At 41.4% G+C, this 27076-nt stretch overlaps 2 protein-coding genes across 13 annotated transcripts in view; one reads left to right on the forward strand and one right to left on the reverse strand.

The window, feature by feature from the left end:
• The window catches only part of LOC138420299 (tripartite motif-containing protein 5-like), a 27267-nt gene extending 8991 nt beyond the window's left edge, over positions 1-18276 (reverse strand). Inside the window, exons 1-7 of one of the 4 annotated variants that reach the window (XR_011445945.1) lie at positions 18107-18274; positions 9684-10166; positions 9024-9119; positions 7846-8076; positions 4820-5076; positions 3518-3618; positions 1187-3318 (exon numbers count right to left, since the gene is read on the reverse strand). Coding sequence is in view for 1 of the 4 variants with exons in the window: in XM_069553414.1 (XP_069409515.1) it covers positions 3152-3318; positions 3518-3618; positions 4820-4842; positions 7846-8076; positions 9024-9119; positions 9684-10106 (1041 nt within the window). In the remaining 3 variants the exon portion in view is untranslated. Of the gene's footprint in view, positions 1-1186; positions 3319-3517; positions 3619-4819; positions 5077-7845; positions 8077-9023; positions 9120-9683; positions 10167-18106 lie in introns of those variants that run through there. The other 3 variants (XM_069553414.1, XR_011445944.1, XR_011445946.1) reach the window with 3 other exon arrangements.
• On the forward strand, positions 18120-27051 carry LOC138929762 (endogenous retrovirus group PABLB member 1 Env polyprotein-like). 9 transcript variants are annotated; one of them, XR_011445948.1, is made up of 4 exons: positions 18120-18380; positions 19050-19178; positions 25631-25675; positions 25757-27051. XR_011445948.1 is itself a non-coding variant. In XM_070289331.1 (3 exons), exons 1-3 carry the CDS (start codon positions 20047-20049, stop codon positions 26117-26119), a joined length of 423 nt encoding a protein of 140 aa, XP_070145432.1. In that variant the 5' UTR covers positions 19928-20046; the 3' UTR covers positions 26120-27051. The 9 variants fall into 9 exon arrangements, 2 of the variants coding, with proteins under 2 accessions (XP_070145433.1, XP_070145432.1); XR_011445951.1 differs by having other exon boundaries at positions 18275-18380; positions 25631-25659; XR_011445950.1 differs by having other exon boundaries at positions 18290-18380; positions 18921-19178.
• The last annotated feature ends 25 nt before the right edge of the window (positions 27052-27076 follow it).

Here is a 27076-nt window from a genome sequence, read left to right on the forward strand (position 1 = left end):
TGAACTGATCTTTTCTTTTGTATATAGACATTCAGATCTTCATTTTCTCATAACTAGGTACTTGATCCTGAACTGGACAATGGGGCATTTCATTAAAAGAAAAGGAATCAATGTCCCTGGACAGTCACTTGTCAGTAATTCAAGAGTAGAGGTTTTCCCTAGTAAGTCAGAACTTTAGTTATAGTAGCAGTGGGCAGACAGGAAGGCAGAGGTCAAAGAGAAAATTTAAAAGCCCAAGTTTTTTCTGTTTTCAAGAATCAGTACTAAGATATTGATTCTGCATACACACACACACACACACACACACACACACAAACACACAGAGAAACACTGGAAAAGTCCTCCTTGATAACCCTTCTCTCATCAAAGGTCTTCCTAAAATGAGAAAGTTGAGAATTCCTGAGAACAAACAGGAATAAAAGCAGTGATAGCTTAAACAAATAATCCGTTTTATTTCTTTAGAAAGGAAAAATGAACTATGATTTGGTTGGAGGAAGACTGGGGAAGAAATTCCAAAAGACATGGGGATTCCCTCAGTCCCTGCAAGAAGATTCATTTCAGAAATAATTCTTTCTCTAATCTCACTAAAGGAAGATAGCAGATTTTTTTCTTCCTTCTTCCTCTTCCTCTTTCTTTCACCTCAATGCAAACGTCGGACCAGGGCTCAGAAAACATTTATCTACACCACTGTTAAGAGATCCCATGACTACTTTTGAGAATTAATGTATCACTGTGAATCCCAGGGATGGGGAAGCCTGGTGGGCTGTGGCCTATGGGATCACACAGAGTCAGGCACGACTGAAGTGACTTAGCAACAGCAGTGAATGTAATCACTGTGAATTTTTTTAAAGCTGAACAACCATACCATGGGTTTCCCTGGTGGCTCAGACAGAAAAGAATCAGCCTACAATGCAGGAGACCTGGGTTTGATCCCTGAATCAGGAAGATCCCCTGGAGAAAGGCTTGCCTACCCACTCCAGTATTCCTGCCTGAAGTATTCCATGGTCAGAGGAGCCTGGCAGGCTATAGTCCATGGGGTTGCAAAGAGTTACACGTAACTGAGCAACTTGCACTTTCAAACAGACCACTTCAATGAAATAGAATTACTACAGAAAATGTTTAACATGTGAGATAATGTGGCTATCCAAAAACATTTATTCAGCAATTAGGTAAGACTCAGAAAAAATTGCAATTTTTTCAATCTATTTATTCTGTTTCTTAAAAGAAAGAAATAATGTGGAAAATAAAGTAACATGCATAAACGATTTATTTCAATCACAGTGAGAAGTAAACAAAAAGGAATAAACATTTATACTGGGCTTCCCCTTATGGCCTCAAAATTACAAAAGTTATGGTAAATGTTGTATTGTTTAATTTTCACAATATTAACCAGGTGATCTTTTAAATGAGAAACTGAACTCCATAGAATTTAGTTTACTTGATAAGAGCTATTATGTAGAAACATAAGAATTATAATAAAATTCTGTGATCTCACACACACACACACACACACAATTTTCTATGGCAGGAAGCACTAGAGTAGCCTTGATGGAGCAAAAAGGAATCTAGGATCTGAAAAATGAGACTTCAGTGAAAAGAGCCATAGTATTCCCGAAGGAACAAATCTGTTTAATGAGACATTGGTGTAGGTTATGTCATTTAATAATTAATAGATAAAATATTTATTATTGAGACAGTTATATGCTTTACACTTAGTTGAATTTATTTTTTCACAATGATCTTGTGTGTGGTACAATTTAATAAAAACGTTATTTTAAGAAAATAAACATATCAGTTAAAATGTTATTCAAGTTTACACTTCTAATATGTAGAGACAGGGCTTGAACTTAGACCCTCTGAACACAAAACTTTCATTCTTAGTACATATCATTTATGATACTTTTTCCTCAATTTCTTAATGAATATGGGCATCATGGATAAACTGAGACACAGCTCAGCACTCACTCTTTTGTGAAGGACTCCTATAGTAGGTCTAATATTCAAACATTGTTGAAAAGCTTTCTGTCATTTTCTCAGTCAGGGGCAGAGTAAATAAGATTGTAAAATTTGGCAAAGGTATTACATCAATACTGCTCTTTCTTTATGGGGCATCCATCATTTTACCATGCAATATGGAAAATTAATAAAGATTTTCTAACACGTACGATATCGGGGAAAATATGACACAAGGGAAACTGTTCACCCTCCTAATGAATGAAGGATGTTCAAATGGAAAAAAAAAGAGGCAGCAAGGAAAACCGGTACGAATGTTGCAGAGAAGCACAGGTGTGTTAGATGCACCTACAGTAAGGGGCACTATAGAGGGGTGGGTGTGAGTGTAAGAAGACTCAACAGCTTGGTGAGCACACAGTCATGGGGGCATCACAGTTCATAGGATTGAAATATGGAACTACTTTCTGAGGAAAGGAACATGAAGAGAATTTATAAATGGGAAACCCATGGTTGGTGACATTGAGAAATAAGGCAGTGCGAGCCTCGTAGTCTAGGAAAACCCAAACACGATGAGGAGAAACACTCAGGGAGAGGGTTAAAATCCCAGGAGTTGAGAAGGAGGACTCAAAGGCATTATATACAGAATCCTGTTTTAACCCTATGACCCAATAGCCATTTTTAGGTTGATACCTTGAAGAAATCTTTTGCCAATTTCCACAATTTCCATTTTTAGGTTCATATCTTGAATAAACATTTTGAAAATTTCCATTCCCACAATTTCCAAGTTCTAATGGTAACTTCACGATATCTTCACATTTTTCACCACATATCTGCAGGATCCTGGAGAAGGCAATGGCAACCCACTCCAGTACTCTTGCCTGGAAAACCCCATGGACAGAGGAGCCTGGAAAGCTGCAGTCCATGGGATCGCTGAGCGTCGGACACAACTGAACGACTTCACATTCACTTTTCACTTTCATGCATTGGAGAAGGAAATGGCAACCCACTCCAGTGTTCTTGCCTGGAGAATCCCAGGTAAAGGGGAGCCTGGTAGGCTGCCGTCTGTGGGGTTGCACAGAGTCAGACACAACTGAAATGACTTAGCAGCAACAGCATCCCCATGATCCAGGCACTTTTCTGTGACACATCTACCTCTTAGTAATGTCTCTCTGATGTGATAACTGGGGAGCCCAGGACATCAAAATCCTGAAAAGGATCCCCATGAACCAAAGCGTTGGAAACTGGATGCATCAGAGAGTTGGCAGCGGGATGCATCATAGGGTTGCCAACTGAATGCATATCCTACTTGTCTCTGATCCGGAGAAATGACATTTGCACTCTTAGAAGAATTCAGGGTCACCTGATCTGTTGAAAAATATAGGCTTGGGTTAGGGTAATGATGTAGTTTTCTTATGACATTTTGAAAGGGCTCTTTAGAATGACCTTACTGGAAAAGTAATATGTTTGCATGTGTTGGGAGGGAAAACATGGGTTAAAGTGCCTCCTACCCATTTTCCCTCCATCAGAGAAGCTCTCCTAGACCCATTTGGGTAGCATTCCTCACCATTAAACACACGCAGTATCTCTCTCAGATCAGGAGCTCGAAACACTCTCCTCTGTTCCTTGGGGAAAGATTTTGGCTTCTTCAGAGCCACGGTTTCACTCCTAGGGAAGACAAATTTGGTGCTCACAAATGTGATTTTTTCCGCCTCTAACCCACTGGCTTGCTATATGTTCACCCTGTTTATGGGCCTGAATTGTCTTTCCTGGAGACCTTGGGAAAGAAGAGAGTGGATGCCTCATCTTGGAGCAAGAAAGAACGTGTTCATGTCTACCTTCCCAGCTACCCTCTGAGTGACCTGGATGGTCTTAAAATGTCAGAAGGGGAGTTTTCTTCCTTCTATAATGAAATCATTAACCCACCACACTCCACCTCCTAGGGATCATATGAAATTATATGAAGCATGGATTCAATAAAACAAAACTTTGGTATCTAAAAACAATAATTTGTGGAACATTCCCTGCACAGATATGTGTTTCTAGGAAGGAGTCAGAAAGTGAGGTTGCCGAATCTGGCTCCTGGGTATTTGAGACATACCAGGTAGGAGAACACTCTCTAGAGCCCCAAGATCTTCAAAGACTGCTGTCCAATAGAGAGGCTCTCAGAATACCCTGAGATTTCATAATCACTAGAAATAATTACAAACCCTTGGAGAAAAAGACATTATGAATAATAAACAAAGTAGTCTGACTTTCCTGTGTTTGCAAAGATCTTGATGCTGCCATGTAGGTACAAATTCAGACACAATGATGTTACCTTCCTGTTCTGGATTCTAAAGTATGTGACCAAGATTGATCAATAGTTTGCTCCAGGGCCAAAATATCCCTTGAGATTCAAATTTGTTTTTGGAAACCTAAGCTGAAAAACATACTAGGACTTTGTCTCTTCTGGGAGCAGAAATTAAAATATAAAGGAGTTGCCTCCAATTCTAGGTGTTTGGTGGGAAAAGAAGACTCAACCTTCACATGACAAGTCAAGCACCTATTAAATATGGGATCCTGAGCTGCATATTGACACACAGTGTGAATTAAATTTATGAAGTCGTGGGGATCTGATACTGTAATGCCTTGTTCTTAATAGTGGTACTGACCCAAACTCTGCAAATTCCCACAATCAGTATTCTTTAATATAGAATCCAGTCCATTATCAATGTTTATAAAACAATCTAGCTCTGATGTATGAACAGAAATTTAAAATAAGACTATCCTCCATTTTTCTGCCTTGAGCATTGGCTATCAGATAACTGTAAGGGATTTATTTTATTTTCACAGCATCAATGGACTATCTCTGGTTTCCCACACATACCTTTTCAGGATAACATTCACATCCTAGTGAGAAAAGAGAAAACATGAGTCAAAAAGTAATAAGTCTCCCCACTTCCCAAGCTTATTCACATCCCCATCAGCCATCAATCGTGGGAATAAAAATGGTCTCATGTGAGAGCCAAAAAGTAGAGACAAGAGTGAAGTCAGTCATTCCAGAAGACACATGCGATGTTGTCAGATTTCCCAAAAGGTAAAAGGCTTTGACCCTTGTAGAAGCATGAGGGAGACTTCCAGTATCTGGAGATGAGACATATTTATGGGAAAAACAAAAAGCTTGTAAGTTTGGTGACCCGTGAGATGATTTGAATAATACAGAGTTCTTCCATTTATTCAACAAAAGTGCACAGTGATGTATTATTATTTGCCAAGCATTCAACCAGGCTTTGGAGAATCAAAGATGAATTCATAATCCTAATATTCCTCAAGCTATTTATACTGCACTTGTTGAGAGTACAAGCAAACAAATGTATGATTGTAGGTGGTTTTTTGGTGTCTCTCATCTCATTTGATACACTATAAGTGATCTCACACTCTCTTAAATCCAGCATACACACAAGTACAGTTGATTTCTAATGCCTTAGTATTACTCAGCTTTGTCTCTTAAATGCTTGTTAACATATTCGGTTAAACATAAGCCACAAGAATCAGTAACTTAGGATGTCTAATATGTAACTTACTATTCATCAACCAGACTGTCTCCTCTCTTGAACCCCATTTGTATACTGTTGCCAGTATGCATTCAGTCACCGTCCAAAAACTAGAGCCTTTGTCTGCACTGTAGTCTATACTGAGTCTGCTTAGTCCATGGCTTAACAGCTTTTAGCCATGGAATCTTAATCATCACATATATTATTAGTTTATTGGTTCAAATAGATATGCACTATTTTATCTGATCTCTTTTTCATGAAGCTTTATTTCCTTCATGTCAAGAGAACTTTCCCTTCCAGTGTAACCAAAAGTTCAGAGGCCTGCAGTGATTATTGAAAATAAGTTACTTTTAGTGTGAAGTAGATCATGGTAGGATAGGAAACACTGTATAATCACTAGAGCAACCACAGGGGGGAAAATTTTTTTTCAAATACAGTTAGAAAATAGGAAAGCTTCAAATTTTATACCAGGAATATTTGTTTAACACAAAAGAAGCTAGTTAGGAAGAAAGAGAAGAATGGAAACTACAAATAGAAAGCAAGTAGTGAAGTTTAAATACAGCTATATCAGTATCTGTATTAAAGCTATCATCTTAATACCCCAATTAAAAAGTTAGAGATTGTTGGATGGGATAACAAGGAAGAATTAGTGATTGTCATTTATAAGAAATGTATTAAAAAAAAAGAGATGTATTTTAGATTTAAAGATACAAATAGGCAAAAGTAAAAAGAGAAAAACTATAGATCATGCAAGCTCTAATGATTTCAAGTTTTTCTATTCTTATTAGAAAAAAATTGACTTTAAAACAATACAAATTATGAACTAATGAGAGGATAATTTTATAATGATAAGAGGTTTAGTACATCAAAAAGATAAACCAATTATATATGTGCATACACCTAACAATAGAGCTTTAAAATTCACCAAGCAAAATTAAAAGGAAAAATGCAGAATTTAACAATAGCAGTTGCAGATTTTAACTCACTCTCAATAATGAGAGAGCAGTTTACATGGAAACCACGCAATTATAGAAGACATGGACAATACAATCTACCAACTTGACCTGACATCCATAGGCCATTTCACCCAATGAATGGAGAATATATAATCTTTTCATATGTACATTTTTCTCGACATACAATATCTGAGGCCATAAAGAATTATCAGTGAATTTAAAAGTTTAAAGGAATAAAATATATACTCTCTGATTACAATTGAATTAAATATGAAATCTACAGCAGAAGTAACATTCAAAAATCACCAAGTATTACTAATTAACAACACATCTTCAAATATCTACATTTTAACAAAAAGAAATTGCATAGGAAATAGGAATAAATATCTGAATAAAAACAAACACTGAATCAAAATGAATGGAAAGAAACTAACACCGCTGCTTATCTTATTAAAATGCTCTCAAATAACTGATCTACTAGGAAAGAAACATTATTAAAAAACAGTGCACACACACACGCACATATCACAGATGCACACGCAAAAGTGTACAAACACACGAAGAAAACAATACAGGTGAGAGCAGAAATAAATGCATAAGAAAATTTACAAAATACACAAAATCAATGAAACAATGGTTTTGAAAAAAATGAACGTAATTGACAAAAATAACTAAAAGGAGTGTGGAAAAAATGAAAGAGCAAATCTGGAATACAAAAAGGGATTTGCTCTGAGTGTTATAGACATTAAAGGTACAATAAGCAATTGTTATAACTAACTTTATGTTTACAAACCAGACAACTTAGGATAGACAACTTCCTACAAAAATACACAATAAAGGACTAACAGGTTGCAAAAATCTAAATAATCTTAATACAAGTAAAAAAGAAAGAAAAAAATATGTATATTTTAAACTTTTCCAATAAGAAAAACCCAGAATGAAATGGCAATGCTGGTAAATTATGTTGCGTATTTAAAGATAAATAACAGTTCTTCATAAACTGTCTTCAAAAACAGAAAAAAGGTAGAGAATCTCAGCACATTGAGGGAAAAAAAAAACTTCTTGGAATGTGAAGTGAATTTGACTGTGATAATCTGAATCATGAAAAGGTACTTGATAAATATTTAGCACTGAATCACAGAAAACAAGGGCTTATGGAAAATCACTGAATACAATAAATCTTCTCTAGACAGTGAAGTGTTTGCAATGAGCTTGACGACAATAAAAATAGAGCTTTCCCTTGTTTTTCCTACATTGAATAATTCACGTATCCTTACAACCTCTGAAACAGATGCAGAGAAGGTATATTGCGGAGTCAAAGCAGCCTCTGCGAGGGCATCAGAAGGATCACAGGAACATATTTCTCTCATGCCTCAGAGGCTGGGGTTCCTTTGCAGTCTTACCTGCAGCAGCTCCATTGTTGATCCCTGCAAACGGCGCTCCACATCTGAGATGTGACTGCTCACCAACAGCTTCTCTTGGACCAGATCATTCTCAGATTCTGCCAGCTCTTTGAGAATAACTCCCAACTCATCCTTCAGTTTTCTCAGTTCCTTCGCCTCCTCACTGTCCAGGATTTGTCTTAGTTTTGTAAACTCTCCCTGGACACTTTGCATCTCAGTTTGTATTTGAGTCTTAGGGAAGGAGAAAAAGACAGAGAGAGGTACTTGGACCAGTAGCCTGGGACTGGGAGCCAGAACAATAACTATTCTGCTTGGGAAGTTCCCACAAGGAGTGAAAGTCTCTCAGTCATGACTGACTCTTTGCAACCCCATGGACTGTATAGTCCGTGGAATTCTCTAGGCCAGAATACTGGAATTGATAGCCTTTCCCTTCTCCAGGGGATCTTCCCAAGCTAGGGATTGAACCCAGGTCTCCCGCATTGCAGGTGGATTCTTTACCAGCTGAGCTATAAGGGAAACCCAAGAATACTGGAGTGGGTAGCCTGTCCCTTCTCCAGGGGACCTTCCCAACCTGGAATTGAAACGAGGTCTCCTGCATTGCAGGCGGATTCATCACCAGTTGAACTATCAGGGAAGCCCATGACGAAGTAAAATAGAAAGAAGAAAGCAATACCTGGGGTAGGTGACTTTTTTAATATACTTTCCTCTACACCATATTTCAAAATAATGGTCCCAAGTCTGCACTGTTGAGGACAACTCAGAGCCAAATGGGATCTCTGGGTGTGGGCAGCCTTCACACATCTGTCCAGGATGCTCATGCCTCCCTCCATTACTCCTGACACTCTCCCACCACCCTCTCCCCGAAAGTTGAACACTGACGACAGAACCAGGAGCCATTGTCAGATATCTCCCTGAGAAGACTAATAAACATGCTAAGAATGGAATATAAATTTCCCTAGCCATCCTCATCAGAGAGATCCTCTCTATATACACTCCCCCTCCAGTAGTTGTGTTTACTTGTGATATGGTCACTTTTTAATACCACACCGATTACGGGAAGGCTGAAGAAAGGATGAGCCAAATGACTGAATTGTCAAAGAAAAAGGCAGCTCCTTGTGACCAACCGAAGGTCCTGCATGGATACCTGTCTAACTTTCTCAGGAAGCGTCTCCTCATACCTTCCAAGTAGACATCTCTTCTCTGACTTTAATTTCCAACTCCTCAGCTTCCTGTTTTTTCCCGTTCAGCCTCTGCAGACATGATTGGAGCATTTTCTGTGAGAAAAGAATCACACCATTGTCAAGATATGGGCTTTCTCAGCATCACTATAGTGGATGAATAAGGCTGATTTTCAAAGAGAATAGACTTTACAAAAAATGTGACTAGAATCTGTGCCTTGGAAGAAGACCTTGATGTTGAATGTGTTCTTGAGACTCAAGATATAGGAGTCACTGCCCCCTCACCAAGAGAAGACTGGATCTCTTTGTTCTGGAAGATACTTGATTCTGTAAAGAAGAAAAACTTGCTCCTCATTTCACCCAGCATCCTAGTTACCGATCATGTTCAAAAGGGTAATGAGAGCTTCTCTCTGCCCCAGATGTCCACGCACTAGCACAAGGTCCATGAATGTCTACTTCTGCCTAAGAGTCCATTTGTTTGCTTATACTTGGGTGGAATGTACAGAAATTTTCTTCACATGTCAGAAGGTAGGCATACGAAGGAAAGAGATCACAGGCCTCAAGTCCCTGGTAGCCAGGTAATTAAAGCCCAATGCAAAGTAGAGATTTCCCTCAAGTACCATCCCCTGCTCTGTTTTTTTCTGTATTCTGGTCTCTTACCTGGTACTGTGGTGCAATCTCCTCCATGAGGAATGTGTTGTGACCTCGGTGCTCCTGAGATCGCTCGCACAGCCAACAAATGACCTTCCCATCCTGCTCACAGAAGAGCTGGAGCTTCTCTCCGTGGTGAGCACAGAGATTTCTCTCTTGCTCCACCTCTGGGCTCACCTTAACCTCTCGGAGCCTCTGCACTATATTGGCCACATGCCTGTTAGGCCGCAGGTTCCCAGGCTCAAAACTAACTCTGCAGACAGGGCAGCTTTTCTTCCCCTCTTGGCCAATTATGGCTTCCTTGTTGTTTGCAGCGATACAGGCTTGACAGAAGGTGTGGCCACAGTCAAGGCTCTGGGGTTCCGTCAGAAGCTCCAGGCAAATGGGGCAGGTCACTTCCTCTTGTATGTTCATCAGGATTCCTGAAGCCATGGCAGTGGCTGACCTGCTCCTCACTGTCTAGATTTCTGACAGTTGTCTCGTTCACAGATCCTTGAATGATTGGAAAGGTTACAAGTGTAGAGTAAGACAAGTAGAAGCAAAATGACACTAGTGATCCAGAAATCAAGGATGACCCAAGAACAAATATGGAAGGATAAAAAAAAAATAAATGGATAAAAAATAAAAAAAAGAGCTTTCTGACCTGGTAAAACGATTCTTTTTAAATAATTCTAAACATTTTATTTCCAGTTCATGTCACATGACAAATTTCATCTCTCCTTATCTACGCATTCATATGTCTAGGAGCGGGATTATAGGATTATACAGTAACTCTATTTTATTTGTTTTATAAAACCTCCATAATTTTTTCCATAGTGGCTGCAAAGATTTACATTCCCACCAAGAGTCTAGAAGGATTCCTTTTCCTCTACACCCTCTCCAGCATTTACTATGGTAGCCTTTTAAATGATCGCCATTCTGACTGGAGTATGACTCTCTCCTACTTGAGGTCACTCTCTCTTTACATGTTCTTTTATCACATAGACCCTTCTGATGACTGATTACACTGTAACTCTTATCACCATCTGTTGAATACTCACAATGATTTCCCTTATTATCATGCCATAATATATGACAATAAGCTTGTGTAGACAGTAAAAAAAATTCCTTTATCAGATGTGAAAATAAAGATAGTGACCTACAGAAATCACATATCATCAATACACAGAATGGGAATTCAGGGTCCTCCTTGAGAGTTCTCCTAACCCACTGAGTTAGTCAAAGACAAACAGAGGTGACTTCATGGACCCAATTAAACCAAGGTACTGAGGATGTAGAAGTAAGGAGACCTAGACCAGCGAAGAGGTCTTGGGTAGTCTCAAGTGTGTAAATATTGATTTCATTTTGGTCCAGAAATATGCCAACCAAGGATGTTGATAGGAGATTAATAACATGAAAGTATGAGGATAGTGAGGTGTGAGATGGTACAAATAGATTCAGAGGATCACATGAGTCAGATACACAAAAAAATAGAAACACAGAAGAAATTAATGTTGCTTTGAGAAAAAAATTCTCAAAATATTAGGCAAGATCATTCAACTAATTATCGTTGACAAAACATTGTGTATTGTCAACTGGACTAATATCCATACATAGAAAATGGAAACAAAGGATTTAAACTACAAGAATGGGCTTACTATTCGCTTGGAAAGTAACAGCAGATTAATATTCAGTTATATATACATATCCCAGGCTTCCCTAGTGTCTCAGATAGTTAAGAATCTATGATCAATGTAGTAGACCCAGTTTCGATCCCTGGGTTGGGAAGATCCCCTGGAGAAGAGAATGGCAGCCCACTCCAGTATTCTTGCCTGAAGAATTCCATGGTCAGAGAAGCGAGGCAGGTTACAGTTCAGGGGATGCAAAGAGTCAGACACAACTGAGCAACTAACTCTTGTGTGTATATATATATTTATATAAAGAGATAGAGAAAATATTACTAGACAGACATATGTGTTGTTCAGAAATCAAAGACTGGGGGGAAACATGGAATTATCCCAAACTTCCAACTTAAAAACTTAAGGATTGAACTGAAAACTGAAGAAGATGAAGGAGACAATAAAAGACAAAGAGAAAAAGTGCATATTAGGTGAAGGAAATGATCTGTTTCTGCAAGATATATCCTCTTGTATGAGTTCTATGGGAAAGACCAGTGATCTCTTCAAGAAAATTAGAGATACCAAGGGAACATTACATGCAAAGATGAGCTCGATAAAGAACAGAAATGGTATGGATCTAACAGAAGCAGAAGATATTAAGAAGAGATGGCAAGAATACACAGAAGAAGTATACAAAAAGGATCTTCACGACCCGGATAATCACGATGGCGTGATTACTCATCTAGAGCCAGACATCCTGGAACGTGAACTCAAGTGGGCCTTAGAAAGCATCACTATGAACAAAGCTAGAAGACGTGGAATTCCAGTAGAGCTATTTGAAATCCTGAAAGATGATGCTGTGAAAGTGCTGCACTCAATATGCCAGCAAATTTGGATAACTCAGCAGTGGCCACAGGACTGGAAAAGGTCAGTTTTCTTTCCAATCCCAAAGAAAGGCAATGCCAAAGAATGCTCAAACTACTGCACAATTGTACTCATCTAGCATGCTAGTAAAGTAATGCTCAAAATTCTCCAAGCCAGGGTTCAGCAATACGTGAACCGTGAACTTCCTGATGTTCAAGCTGGTTTTAGAAAAGGCAGAGGAACCAGAGATCAAAATGCCAACATCCGCTGGATCATGGAAAAAGTGAGAGACTTCCAGAAAAACATCTATTTCTGCTTTATTGACTATGCCAAAGCTTTTGAATGCGTGGATCACAATAAACTGTGGAAAATTCTGAAAGAGATGGGAACACCAGACCACCTGACCTGCCTCTTGAGAAACCTGTACGCAGGCCAGGAAGCAACAGTTAGAACTGGACATGGAATAACAGACTGGTTCCAAATAGGAAAAGGAGTACGTCAAGGCAGTATATTGTCACCCGGCTTATTTAACTTCTATGCAGAGTACATCATCAGAAACTCTGGACTGGAAGAAACACAAGCTGGAATCAAAATTGCCAGGAGAAATATCAATGACCTCAGATCTGCAGATGACACCACCCTTATGGCAGAAAGTGAAGAGGAACTAAAGAGCCCCTTGATGAAAGTAAAAGGGAAGAGTGAAAAAGTTGGCTTAAAGCTCAACATTCAGAGAACGAAGATCATGGCATCTGGTCCCATCACTTCATGGGAAATAGATGGGGAAACAGTGGAAACAGTGTCAGACTTTATTCTTTTGGGCTCCAAAATCACTGCAGATGCTGACTGCAGCCATGAAATTAAAAGATGCCTAGTTCTTGGAAGAAAAGTTAGGACCAATCTAGATAGCATATTCAAAAGCAGAGACGTTACTTTGCCGACTAAGGTCCGTCTAGTCAAGGCTATGGTTTTTCCAGTAATCATGTATGGATGTGAGAGTTGGACTGTGAAGAAGGCTGAGTGCCGAAGAACTGATGCTTTTGAACTGTGGTGTCGGAGAAGACTCTTGAGAGTCCCTTGGACTGCAAGGAGATCCAACCAGTCCATTCTGAAGGAGATCAAACCTGGGATTTTTTGGAAGGAATGATGCTAAAGCTGAAACTCCAGTACTTTGGCCATCTCATATGAAGAGTTTCTCATTGGAAAAGACTCTGATGCTGGGAGGGATTGGGGGCAGAAGGAGAATGAGGCGACCGAGGATGAGATGGCTGGATGGCATCACTGACCAGATGGACGCGAGTCCGAGTGAACTCCGGGAGTTGGTAATGGACAGGGAGGCGTGGCGTGCTGAGATTCATGGGATCGCAGAGTCGGACACGACTGAGCGAATGAACTGAACTGAATTGAATGTGGCTGTATACAAAAGACTGCTAGTCTTGTATTACAAGAAGCTGCAGTGACATTAAATATCACACTTCCCAAACTACGTAACATTTGGGGACCCATTTCTGAGAGTCAGGAGAAGCTATCAATGATTTCCCATCAGAGAAGAGCAAGGGCATGACAAGCTGTGCCTTGGGGTGTGAGATGTTGAATGGACCCAGTGTGGAATTGGGAAGATCAGGTCGGATGCAGGCACAGCTGCTCAGGGGAGAGATGGTGATAGCTTGAGGGATAAGATGATGAAGGAAATTCTGGGCAACAAGTGAGAGTGAGAGATAAGAGGAAGTAAAAGGACAGAACTGGGAGTTGTATTAGATATGTGGGAAAAAGCATTAATATCAGTCCTGGATATTTTCCTCCTATAAAGATCATATTGCCCTTTTTTTTCTAAGGTTTTTTTTTTTTTGTTTTTGTTGTTGTTGCTGTTTTTGTTGCATGTGCTTTGTGTTTCTGGCAAACCTATTAGATTAGAACAGTGGAAAGTCAGCAGCCTTTTATGACCACATTGTTGACAGCAAGACTAGCCTAATGTATGAAATGCATTTGGGCTAGAAAGACTTTGCATGGAATTTAAATGATGATTGACAAAGATACATCTCATTTTTCACAAGGGAATCGTGAGTCTTCTGTCAAATATGTCCATTCTAGGTCCCTAGAAGTTGTGCTCATGGTCATTTACAAAGAGTTCCGATCTTTACAGAACTAAACTTATCTCACCAGTGGTTGGTTCACATACATTCATCTAGTATGGTTCCTTACAAAGCTGAGATGACAGGGATAATGTCCCTCCTGTAAGGAACATCTCTAAGAGCTCAACGAAAGCAGCTGTGCCCAATGCTATGTCTCCTGTAACTCCCAGCGAAGCTTAGCCAACCTGGCAGTTTATATCTTATGAGGTTGTATGGGTAGGATTGGTGATTCAGATTGGAAACCACTGCTTGTGGTCAGTTGGTGGGGGTATTGCAGAGTGGTAGCCCAGTGATGCTCATTCCTCAGCCTGGACTCACTGTGGCCCTGTGGCCATAGTCTAACCTCAGAGGGTCTATCAGAGGTTCCAGGCAAAGGGGACTATGAAGCAACAAACAAGAAAGGGAAGCTCTCAAATGATATTCCTGTCTAAATGGTTGCTAAAGTTTGATGACAAAGGAAAGATCTCCAATGTGAGACAGCTAATGAGTCTCTGTTCACTTTGAACAAGGGGATGAAAGCTATACAGCCTGCACAGAGTTAAATTGAGACTTACTGAAACTCTCCAGCTGTGCCATGTTCATCCTACACGACGGATCCTGATAAAGATGAGGCTGAATCAAAAAGTCTACAAACCATAAATGCTGGAGAGGGTGTGGAGAAAAGGGACCTCTTACATGGTTGGTGGCAATGCAAACTTGTATAACCACTATGGATAACAGTGTGGAGATTCCTTAAAAAGCTGGAAATAGAACTGCCATACTACCCAGCAATCCCACTGCTGGGCATACACATCAGAGAAACCAGAATTGAAAGAAACAAATGTACCCCAGATTTCATTGCAGCACTGTTTACAATAGCTAGGACATGGAAGCAACCTAGAAGTCCATTGGCAGATGAATGGAAAAGGAAGTTGTGATACAATTACACAATGGAATATTACTCAGGTATAAGAAACAATGCATTTCAGTCGGTTCTAATGAGGTGGAGGAAACTGGAGCCTAATCTACAGAGTAAAGTAAGTCAGAAAGAGAAACACCGATACAGTATATTAAGACATGTATATGGAATTTAGAAAGACAGTAACGACTCTATACATAAGACAGACATCCCTCTGGATGGGGTGGGGAGGCTGGTGGGAGCAGGGTTCAAAAGGGGGGAACACATGTGCATCCGTGGCTGATTTATATCGATGTATGGCTAAATCCACCACAAAATTGTAAAGTAATTAGCCTCCAATGATTATATATGTAGAAAAAAAAAAGATGAGGCTGAAAGTGAATCAGAAATATAATCCAGCTAATGTTACAGATACTGAAAATATGCACTTTGCCCCTGGCTGCAAAAATCAAGTACCCCAGATCACTCTCTGATGAATAAAATCAGAGGTCAACATGATTCAAATCTATGACTAAAACTATTATTCAAGTCTGGTGAGGGGCCTCCAGTTATATCTCAGTGCATTCAAGATCCAACCAATGCTCAGCTGCATCAGGAACCTATCGAGAAGGGAGGATCAGAACATGCATTCAGACATGGGGAGGCAGATTTACTTTCTCTGCAGATATAAGAGCTAACGTCAAAGCAGTGATCACCACAGACACAGAAGAAACTAGTGCTCACATATGAAGTATGATACCCCACCACTACCTAAACAGTGACCCAATGTCTCCCCAATAAGCAGGAAGACAGATGTGGGAACATGGGTCACCTCTGCCTGATAAAAACTACAGGTGATTGCATCTTGCAGGTTGGTCATCTGACATTTGAGCTCATGAGAATACAAACGCACAGTATCTCAGATCAACAAAAAAGGACATAAAACTACAATAATTATGTAAAAGTCCAAACAGAAAATTTATAAGCAGAACTTTCTTCTGTGACTGCAGGAAGCTGTTTCTCTTAATGTGAGAGAGCCACAAGTTCCTGATGTTGCATGAGAAACCATCATTTTTGAGAATCAAATTGGAAAGTGAAATTGTGCCTTGTTTTATGTGCCAGGCAGTTTTCTACTATTATATAGTGTAAACTACTTACAACACTTGCAAAATAAAACCTGAAGCAGTAAAGTAACAAATCTATTTGAAAATCAGGTAGTAATGACCGTGACAGGTTCACTGCGAATTCAGAAGCTGTTTCTAACATCTTCTGTGGCTGAGAGGGCGACAAGGAATGTGTAGCAGGATTGATAATGTCCAAAGAAGATTTGGTCAACAGAGAAGAGGTCATGGTGAGAAGAAAGAAGACTTGACTTCTGTTTCTGTGCCTCGAGTAGTGGGTACAGCTGTACCCTTATAAGAAAGAGGAAGATAGATAAACACGTGGTTACTCTAACTTAACTTCCCTCATAAGTCTTATGACTGGTACAAGAATACTTCTCTAACATCTTTTGCTATCCTTAGTAACAATCAAGTAACAAGTCTTTAAAACTTAAAGTTAGATGACCCAGAGAGATGGTATGGGGAGGGAGGTGGGAGGGGTGTTCAGGGCTGGGAACACGTGTACACCCGTAGCGGATTCATGTTGATGTATGGCAAAACCAATACAGTACTGTAAAGTAAAATAAAGCCTAAAAGAAAAAAAAAACGTTAGATGTCACTGTTACTAGAAAGTAGATGCTTCCAGGTGGCACTTCTGGAAGTTTTTCCCAAGTGCTGTCCTTGCCCCAATCTCTCAGCTGAGCGGCTTCTGGGTGGCACATCCCACTGAAGGAGAGGCATGAATGGTTAGGGGATGTAAAGAAGCACAGCATTTCCCCGTGTCTGGACCAGAGAATTCATGAGAGGCTGCAGAACCCGCCAGATGTCACAGCATCTGATAGCTGAGTACAGGAAACCTAGGGAATGAGAAATGATATATACGGCCATCCATGCAGAAATACTGTATTTCTACACTGATAGAAATGAAAATGTCAGGACTGGAAGACACTTCAGCCTTTGACCTGTTATTGAGGAAGGGGACTTTTTAACTCAAGACCAAAGATTCTGGCTGTTCTCAGTATGTTCGATTCGTACTGTCACGCAAGTGTATGTTCCCCGGTTCTTTGTCTCTTCACAACAGAGATTTGGAGTGACGGACATTGAAGCCCCCTTGGCGTGCCACAGGTCTCAGGTCTTCGATAGACCATGTTATAGCTCTCAGGTCTTGAATGGACCATGTTATAGGTGTTAGACAAATCAGTGTTACAGCTCTATTTTATTTAGAAGATAGCAGGAAAATCCATCTTCGAGGCCTGACGGCATGTGGATCCAAAGACAGGAGGAGAAGACCACCCCATCGCATGGGAGAGAGAGAGAGCGAGCTAGCAGGCTTTGGCTCCTCGATTTACATGTTTCTCTCTCCCTGGGCCTGTCCTCTGTAAACTGGGCCACCCAGGAGTGTTGTTTGTTTCACCTGAGCTCCTCACTCCGGTCCTCGGACCTTCTTTTGTTCTGTATTCGCGGGCTTTTCCCTTCCTTGTCTTTTAGCCACCGCCATTTTGGACTCCTTTTCCCTATTCTACCTACCTGACAGTACTTAACACTACTTCTTGCCTGGAGAATCCCACGGACAGAAGAGCCTGGAGGGCTACAGTCCATGGGGTCACAGAGAGTCGGACACGACTCACTGACTAACACACAACACACAACAGTACTTACAGAGTTCAAAATGTCTGTGTGTAGATTCAGCCTACAGAAATAAACAGTCCCTCCAAGGAACAAAGCCTTTCTTTTCTTCCAACCACCCTTCTCGTAACACTTCCTCTCCCCAAGACTGATCTTCTGTCAGCAGTCTAATCAGGAAGCCTGCAAGCTGAACCTTTCCTTCATTTAGAACAGCTTGCAAACAACAAATAATACTCACCTAAGCAGATTCCGTTTTTTTCTTGTGTATCTTTCAAATTCTGCCCTCCACAAACCACTCAGTTATCCTCAGATATGAATGGAGAAGTTGTTGTTCTTGGAGAAGAGGAAAGGATTCACTCCCCTCACCAGGGGCTTGAAGGAAACTGAAAGTTAAATTCTAGTGGGTGGAGTTTGGCCAGGAAAGGATGAGAGAAACTATAACGCCAGAAAGAGGAAGCCAGATAGGGCCTCTGGAAATTAAGGAGGCTTTTGTGCCTGTGCTCCGTGAGTCAGTGAGTGCTTTTTATTCCTATTGGGAGGGTAACAGGCAAGAAGGCCAGGGGTCTCCAAAGGGAGGAAATACCCTGCAACTCTCAGACATTTTTATCTCTCTTAAGCGGCAGGGGGAAAGAAACTAGGGATATTTTTTCCTTATCTATACAAATTTAAAAGAAAATTTCTCTTAAAATTCTGTGTTGCCATAGTGACACCTGGTTTCACCTGAACTTAACAAATGCCTTTTTCTTATGGAAATGTTTATCTTAAGCTATGCTAATGTCCTATGCATTTACCCCAAACTCTGTCTTCAAGTCGGTTCCACCTTTTGGCTCAGAACCTTCTTGCTAAACCAGTATGTTATACTCAGATATTGTTCCTCTAATCTATGTAAATGAAAGTATTTGTATGGTGATCTGCCCTTCTTCAAGATTCAAGTTAATCATTTTATGGCCCAAGGTGAACCATTTGGTGCCAAGATTATCCCAAAATGCATCTTACGGGTGAGGGGCCTGGTGCCATTCTGAGTTTGAAGACATTCCTTTCTTTCATTAAAGACTGCTGGTGACCATATAACATCCAGCTGAAGACTAGCAGGGGGGTACTCTGTCTGCCCCCTTTTGATGCCTATGTCAGAAGCTTTCTCTATCTCCTTTCTACTTTAATAAAACTTTATTACACAAAAGCTCTGAGCGATCAAGCCTCGTCTCTGGCCCCGCATTGAATTCTTCTCCTCCGGGGGCCAAGAATCCTGGCGTTGTGATTCAACAACAACCTTTCATCTTGGGGGCTTGTCCAGGATCCTTCAGGACAAGGTAAGGATGCTTGGAGCTCTAGCTCTTTGTTCTCTTAGGGAACACGTTTTCTGCTGTTTTTTACTAACTCTACGGTGTGCTTGTGTGAATGAATGTCATGCGCTGCGTGAAGCAAGTAAGGAGCCTTGCTCTGCGGTTTCACGGTGATCTCCTATGACTTACGGCAGAAACCTGTCGGGGGTTTCTACTGACCTGCCAATGCAAAGAGGCACCCAGTGACTCCTTTGGGGACCGACTAGAAATGGGCAAAGCGTGTGGACCGAACTCTCCTTTCTCAGTCAAACTTTTCGGTCTCTTTGACCATTTCATAGCTCCTTGGGAATTAGAAGTACTAACCTAATCTATCGGATCATAGACTTTCAAGGGAGTTGTGATCCATACTGTTCCTGTGTACTGTGGCTTAGGTCCCAAACTTGGATTGGTAGTCAGAAAGTGCCTAGCCTTGCTAGGAATTGGAAGTTTAGATTCTAGATGGAGCTCTAGCCCCAAGAACATCTCTGAGGTTAAAGGTTACTCAGATTGGGACTGCAATGGGTTTCTTTTTCCTTTGGTAACGCTGACTCTTAGTGGACGAGAAGAGGCTCTCATACTGGTGTGATGGTGCTTGAAAAAGACACCTCAGCTTTATGTTCATATTGGTCTTATTGTCGTCAGGAATATACGCAGGGTCGTGCACATGGGCTCAGGTGACGAATGTTTCCTCCAGCGGTCTTAGCTTGGGAGGCATTCCGGAAGGTTACACTGATTGCAGCCCGGGTGGCATCAAGCAAGGTTAAAGGTGAAGAGCTGGACATCAGGTAGAGATGCTATCAGGTCTACCCCTGGAACATCCCCACCCCATCTCGGTGGTAGAACCGTGAGGGTCGAGATGGCGCCTGCGTCGGTAAGGGACAGACTAAGTCCTACCAGGAAGGAAAAGCTTTTGGTGTAAAGTCTGTCTACACCCCCGTCTAGAGCAGGGAGGGACGCCTCCGGTAGAAAAATGGCACTGGTCGCTTTTTTTCTCTCTTAGAGATGATGGGTGGTAACAATTTCAGCCTCACTCCTTTGAACTGTATCCTAAAAAACTGGGATAGATTTGATCCTCAGGGCTTAAAGAAGACACACCTGGTCTTCCTATGCGATACCGCATGGCCACGATATCCATTAGAGGACGGGGAACGGTGGCCGGTTGGAGGGTCTTTTAAGTATAATACTGTTTTACAATTAGACCGGTTCTGTAAGGTAGAAGGGAAAAGGGATCTTAGAAGATAGATTGCTCACTCAGTCGGCTCCAGATTCCGCCGTAAGCTCCAAAAATGGGCGTATGGACCAAATCAGTCTTTAAATACTCTGTTGCAACTGGCTCAGACAGTCTGTTATGGTAGGGAATATGAGGAAAAGAAAGAAAGGCAAAAAAAGACAAAGGAAAAGGCAGAAGTCTTTGCAATGACTATGAAAAACACTCTTGAACAGCCCGAGAAAAATGCCCAGAGGGACCCACATGAAAAGGGATGGGCTTGCTATTACTGTGGAAAAGAGGGGCACCTCAAGGGGGATTACCCTCAGGCATCTAAGCCGCCCCTGGATCCATGTCCGGTCTGCAAAGGACCACACTGGAAGAGAGACTGCCCCCAGGCTGAGGTCTCCGGGGTCGGACTCTCAAGACAATCAGGACTGAAAGTGCACAGGGGTCCCCACACAAGCTCCCGTCCTAATTACACCTGAGGAACCCTGGGTATTAATAATTGTGGGGGGCCAATCCGTTGATTTCCTTTTAGATACTGGGACAACTTACTCTGTGCTTACTGAAGCCCCTGGCCCACTTTCTTCCCGATCCGCTTCCGTAATGGGACTGTCTGGATGAGCCAAAAGGCGTTATTTCAGTTATTCTTTATCTTGCAGCTGGGAATCTGTGCTATTTTCACACGAGTTTCTGATTGTGCCAGAATCTCCCTCACCCCTTTTGGGGAGGGATATACTTAGCAAGGTCCATGCCTCTGTTTTTATGAATATGGAGCCCTCCCTTTCTCTCCCTTTTGTTGAACAAAGTTTAATCCTAGAGCATGGCTGATGGAAAATCTGTGGGTCGACCACAAAATGCTATTCCTGTAGTTGTCAAGCTCAAAGACCCGCACTTATTTCCACATAAGGAGCAGTATCCACTGAAACCTGAGATTAAGGAAGGGTTAAAACCCATCATTGAAAATTTAAAGGAACAGGGACTGTTAATTCCCTGTAACTGTCCTTGCAACACTCCTAGTTTGGGTATAAAAAATCAAATGGTAAAAGGAGACTAGTTCAAGATTTACATGCAATCAATGAGGCTGTAGTTCCTTTACACCCCTACACCCCGTGGTGCCTAATCCTTACACTCTATTGTCTGAAATTCCTGACCGAGCCAAATATTTCTCAGTAATTGATTTAAAATATGCCTTCTATTCAGTGCCTTTGGCGGAGGAATGTCAATTTCTATTTGCCTTTGAAGACCCTGTGCAGCCAGCTTCTCAGTTAACCTGGACAGTTTTGCCCCAGGGATTTCATGATAGTGGTCTCTTATTTGGACAAAGTTTGTCACGGGATCTACAAAACTTTAATAGCTCTGAAGCAGTGGTGTTACAATGTAGATGATATTTTGCTCTGTGCTGAGACAGAGGAAGCTTGTTCGTGAGCCTCAGAAGATTTCTTATACTTTATGGCAGGCTGTGGTTACAAGGCATCAAGAGAAAAGCTAAGCTTTGTCATCAATCAGTTAGATATCTGGACCTAATCATATCGGAAGGGACTAGGGCCATAGGCCCTGAGAGAATTAAACCTATACTAAATCATCCCCTACCTATGAGTTTGAGACAATTGAGAGGATTTTTGGGACTCACAGGTTACTGTCACATTTGGATTCCGGGTTATGGGGAACTTGCCCGGTCTTCATATAATATAAACTCACAGCTGAAACTTAGCAGGCCCAAACTGACAAACTGGTTTGGTCTCCAGAAACTCAAAAGGCTTTGAAGGTTCTTCAGACTGCTCTCCTGTAAGCTCCAGCTCTGAGCTTGCCCACAGGGTCAGAATTTAATTTGTTTGTCACTGAAAGGAAAGGTTTGGCCTTGGGAGTTTTGACACAACCCCGAGGGCCTCACCAGCAACCTATTGCTTATCTAAGCAGAGAATTAGGTGAATCTCACGTGGGGGGCCCCACTGCCTAAGAGTAATTGGGGCAGCAGCTTTATTAGCACCTGAAGCTTTAAAAATCATTAATGGCCAAAACCTTGCTGTATTGACTTATTATGATGTGAGTGGAATCTTAAATTCTAAGGTTAATATTTGGATGAAAGTCAGTAGGCTTCTTAAATATCAGTCAGTTCAGTTCATTTCAGTCCCTCAGTCGTGTCCGACTCTTTGCCACCCCATGAATCGCAGCACACCAGACCTCCCCGTCCACCATCTCCCGGAGTTCACTCAGACTCACGTCCATCGAGTCCGTGATACCATCCAGCCATCTCATCCTTGGTCATCCCCTTCTCCTACTGCCCCCAATCCCTCCCAGCATCAGAGTCTTTACCAATGAATCAACTCTTCGCATGAGGTGGCCAAAGTACTGGAGTTTCACCTTCAGCATCATTCGCTCCAAAGAAATCCCAGGGTTGATCTCCTTCAGAATGGACTGGTTGGATCTCCTTGCAGTCCAAGGGACTCTCAAGAGTCTTCTCCAACACCACAGTTCAAAAGCATCAATTCTTCGGTGCTCAGCCTTCTTCACAGTCCAACTCTCACATCCATACATGACCACAGGAAAAACCGTAACCTTGACTAGAAGGACCTTAGTCGGCAAAGTAATGTCCCTGGTTTTGAATATGCTATCTAGGTTGGTCATCACTTTTCTTCCAAGGAGTAAGCGTCTTTTAATTTCATTGCTGCAGTCACTATCTGCAGTGATTTTGGAGCCCAAAAGAATAAAGTCTGACACTGTTTCCACTGTTTCCCCATCTATTTCCCATGAAGTGATGGGACCAGATGCCATGATCTTCGTTCTCTGAATGTTGAGCTTTAAGCCAACGTTTTCACTCTCCTCTTTTACTTTCATCAAGAGGCTTTTTAGCTCCTCTTCACTTTCTGCGATAAGGGTGGGTCATCTGCATATCTGAGGTTCTTGATATTTCTCCTGGCAAACTTGATTCCAGCTTGTGTTTCTTCTAGTCCAGCGTTTCTCATTATGTACTCTGCATATGAGTTAAATAAGCAGGGTGACAATATACAGCCTTGACGTGCTCCTTTTCCTATTTGGAAACAGTCTGTTGTTCCATGTCCACTTCTAACTGTTGCTTCCTGACCTGCATACAGATTTCTCAAGAGGCAGGTCAGGTGGTCTGTTATTCCCATCTCTTTCAGAGTTTTCCTCAGTTTATTGTGATCCACACAGTCAAAAGCTTTGGCATAGTCAATAAAGCAGAAATAGATGTTTTTCTGGAACTCTCTTGCTTTTTCCATGATCCAGTGGATGTTGGCAATTTGATCTCTGGTTCCTCTGCCTTTTCTAAAACCAGCTTGAACATCAGGAAGTTCACGGTTCATGTATTGCTGAACCCTGGCTTGGAGAATTTTGAGCATTTAGTAGCATGTGAGATGAGTGCCATTGTGTCGTAGTTTGAGCATTCTTTGATACTGCCTTTCTTTGGGATTGGAATAAAAACTGACCTTTTCCAGTCCTGTGGCCACAGCTGAGTTTTCCAAATTTGTTGGCATATTGAGTGCAGCACTTTCGCAGCATCATCTTTCAGGATTTGAAATATCAGTCATTGTTGTTAGAAGGACCAGTAACTAAGCTTCAAGTTTGTGGAAATTTAAACCCTGCCACTTTGCTTCCTGAGAAGGAAAATGAAACACCTGATCATGATTGTTCTCAATTCCTAACTTTAAACTAGGCAGCTCAGGAGGATCTAATGGATACCCCATTAGACAATCCTGACATGGAAATATTTACAGATGGCAGTTCTTTTCTTCGGGATGGAAAGCATAAAGCAGGTTATGCCCTGGTGATTGCTGAACAGGTTTTGGAAGCAAAATCTCTCCCCCAGGGAATCAGTGCCCAGTTAGTGGAGCTTGTGGCTCTGACCCGAGCTCTAGAGTTAAGCAAAGGGCAGCGGGTAAATATCTACATGGATTCTAAGTATGCTTATTTGACTTTACATGCTCATGCTGCAGTATGGAAAGGAAGGTGGTTTAAAATGGCAACAGGAGAACCTATTAAGCACTTCAGAGAGAGAAAGAGACTTTTAAATGCTATATATTGTCCTAAAGAAGTAGTTGTTACGCATTGCAAAGGGCACAGCAGAGAGGGGAGTAAAGTAGCTAGCTGAAGGGAATCAGCTGGCTGACTGTCAAGCCAGAAAAGCAGCTCTTTAGGAAACCCCTTCACTGCAGATGCCTTTCATCTGGACAGGTCCTGTGGAACAGGAAAAGCCACAATATACTGAGGAAGAATTAGAAAGATATGAAAAAAGAGGAGCAAAGATTACTGATAAAGGATGGTTACAGTCTGAGGATGGACGATTAATAATTCCTGAAAATGCTCAATGGAAAATTCTTAAGAGTAAATATCACACTTTTCATTTGGGTGCAGAGAGTACTTACCAAATGGCTTCTCATTTGTTTGAAGGTAAAAATGTAATGAAAACTTTAAAAAATATTATCAAAGGTGTGAGGTTTGTCAGAAAAATAACCCAAAGACTGAAAAGCTAACAATATCTGGATTACAACGAAGTGGAAAGTATCCTGGAGAAGACTGGGAAATTGATTTTACTCATATGCCAAAAGCGAATGGATATTCTTGCTTACGAGTTTGGGTACATACTTTTACTGGATGGATTGAGGCTTTTCCCTGTCGTAGTAAACAGGCTAAGGAGGTTATAAAGATTTTAATCCATGAAATTATCCCCAGGTTTGGGCTGCCATGAAGCCTTCTGAGTGACAATGGCTCCACCTTTAAAGCTGCTGTCACTCAGAGGGTATCTAAAGCTCTAGGAATAGAGTATCACTTACACTGTTCCTGGAGACCCCAATCCTCAGGAAAGGTTGAAAAAACTAATGACATAATCAAAAGACATCTGCACAAATTAACTCAAGAGAAGCAGGACAATGGAATTAAAGTCATACTCATACCCTTAATGAGGGCTCGAACTGCCCCAAAAAGGAGGGACTGTCCCCCTTAGAATGTATTTATGGAAGGCCTTTCTTATGCACAGACATTGTTATAGACCCTGAAGCCTTGGAATTAATTAGTTATGTAACTCAGCTCTCAGCTGTTCAACAGACATTAACAAAACTCCTGGAGAGGACTCCTGACCGTGCCTCTGAGTCAAGCAAGCCTCCATTTGAGCCGGGAACTGAGATCCTCATAAAAACTTTGGGATCTGGGGGCCCATCCCTCGAGCCCTCCTGGGAAGGCCCTTACCAGGTTATTCTTTCTTCTCCCACAGCTGTCAAAGTGCCAGGAATTGATTTGCAGGTACATCACACTCGAGGTAAGAGGTGGCGCCCTGACCAAAACTAAGTGACATCTTTTTATGTCTTTACTTTCTATGCTCTGACTTCGTACTTTTCAGATGGGCCTGATAACCTGTGTGAGCTTACTTCTGCTGACTCCAGACATCCTGAGTCTGCCGTTTGATCCTCAAGACAATGGCTTCCTGTTCCGGGCTCACTCCTCCGCTGCATTCCACAATCGGTCTAACTGCTGGGTCTGTGGAGCACTCCCCTCTTCATCAGAGGAAGGCTTCCCGTGGTGGACTTCTCCACTTCAAGAAAAAGACGTTCTCCAGGTCTGTGAACACCTTCGACAGCAATCACATGCGATGCCTCTTCTTCATCTGATGACATCTACCAACCCTAAAATGGACTGGTACCACACGTTGCACCTAAACTATGGACATAATGTGACTTTTAATTTTGATTTTCACTTGTTTTAATGACTATGTTGCCTTGCATCTGTAACTGTATAACTCGATTTGTTTCTAGCCGCATGAAAGCTTTTAAGTTACAAATGGTTGTTGAAACTCCTGGTGCTGCTGCCAATTCCTCCAACTACTATTTGGGGCCCCTGGATCAGATATCCTCAATATGAGGATTAAGAGAATATGTTGCCTTGCCAATTTAGGGACAACGCCCCTTCTCAGCTCGGGAACACTTATGGAACATAAACAATGCCTCTTTCCCTAGACAACATAATTCTCCTAAAAGAAAAGCTGGGAATGAGAGGGTAACAGGCAGGAAGGCCAGGGGTCTCCAAACGGAGGAAATAGCCTGCAGGTGTCAGACATTTTTATCTCACTTAAGCGGCAGGAGGAAACAAACTAGGGATATTTCTTCCTTATCTATACAAATTTAAAAGACAGTTTTTCTTAAAATTCTGTGTTGCCATAGTGACACCTGGTTTCCACCTGAAGTTAACCAATGCCTTTTTCTTATGGAAATATTTATCTTAAGCTATGCTAATGTCCTATGCATTTACCCCAAACTCTGTCTTCAAGTCAGTTCCACCTTTTAGCTCAGAACCTTCTTGCTAAACCAGTATGTTATACTCAGATATTGTTCCTCTAATCTATGTAAATGAAAGTATTTGTATGGTGATCTGCCCTTCTTCAAGATTCAAGTTAATCATTTTATGGCCCAAGGTGAATCATTTGGTGCCAAGATTATCCCAAAGTGCATGTTATGGGTGAGGAGCCTGGTGCCATTCTGAGTTTGAAGACATTCCTTTCTTTCATTAACAGACTGCTGGTGACCATATAACATCCAGCTGAAGACTAGCAGGGGGGTACTCTGTCTGCCCCCTTCTGATGCCTATGTCAGAAGCTTTCTCTACCTCCTTTCTACTTTAATAAAACTTTATTACACAAAAGCTCTGAGCGATCAAGCCTCATCTC

The sequence above is a fragment of the Ovis canadensis genome, chromosome 15 (assembly GCF_042477335.2).
Source record: "Ovis canadensis isolate MfBH-ARS-UI-01 breed Bighorn chromosome 15, ARS-UI_OviCan_v2, whole genome shotgun sequence".
Lineage (NCBI taxonomy): Eukaryota > Metazoa > Chordata > Mammalia > Artiodactyla > Bovidae > Ovis > Ovis canadensis.

Excerpts from the sequence above, each read along its gene's own strand:
- LOC138929762 (XM_070289331.1), top strand. Across the intron at positions 25,676-25,756 it reads GCAGGTACATCACACTCGAG|ATGGGCCTGATAACCTGTGT; the intron begins GTAAGAGGTGGC and ends CGTACTTTTCAG.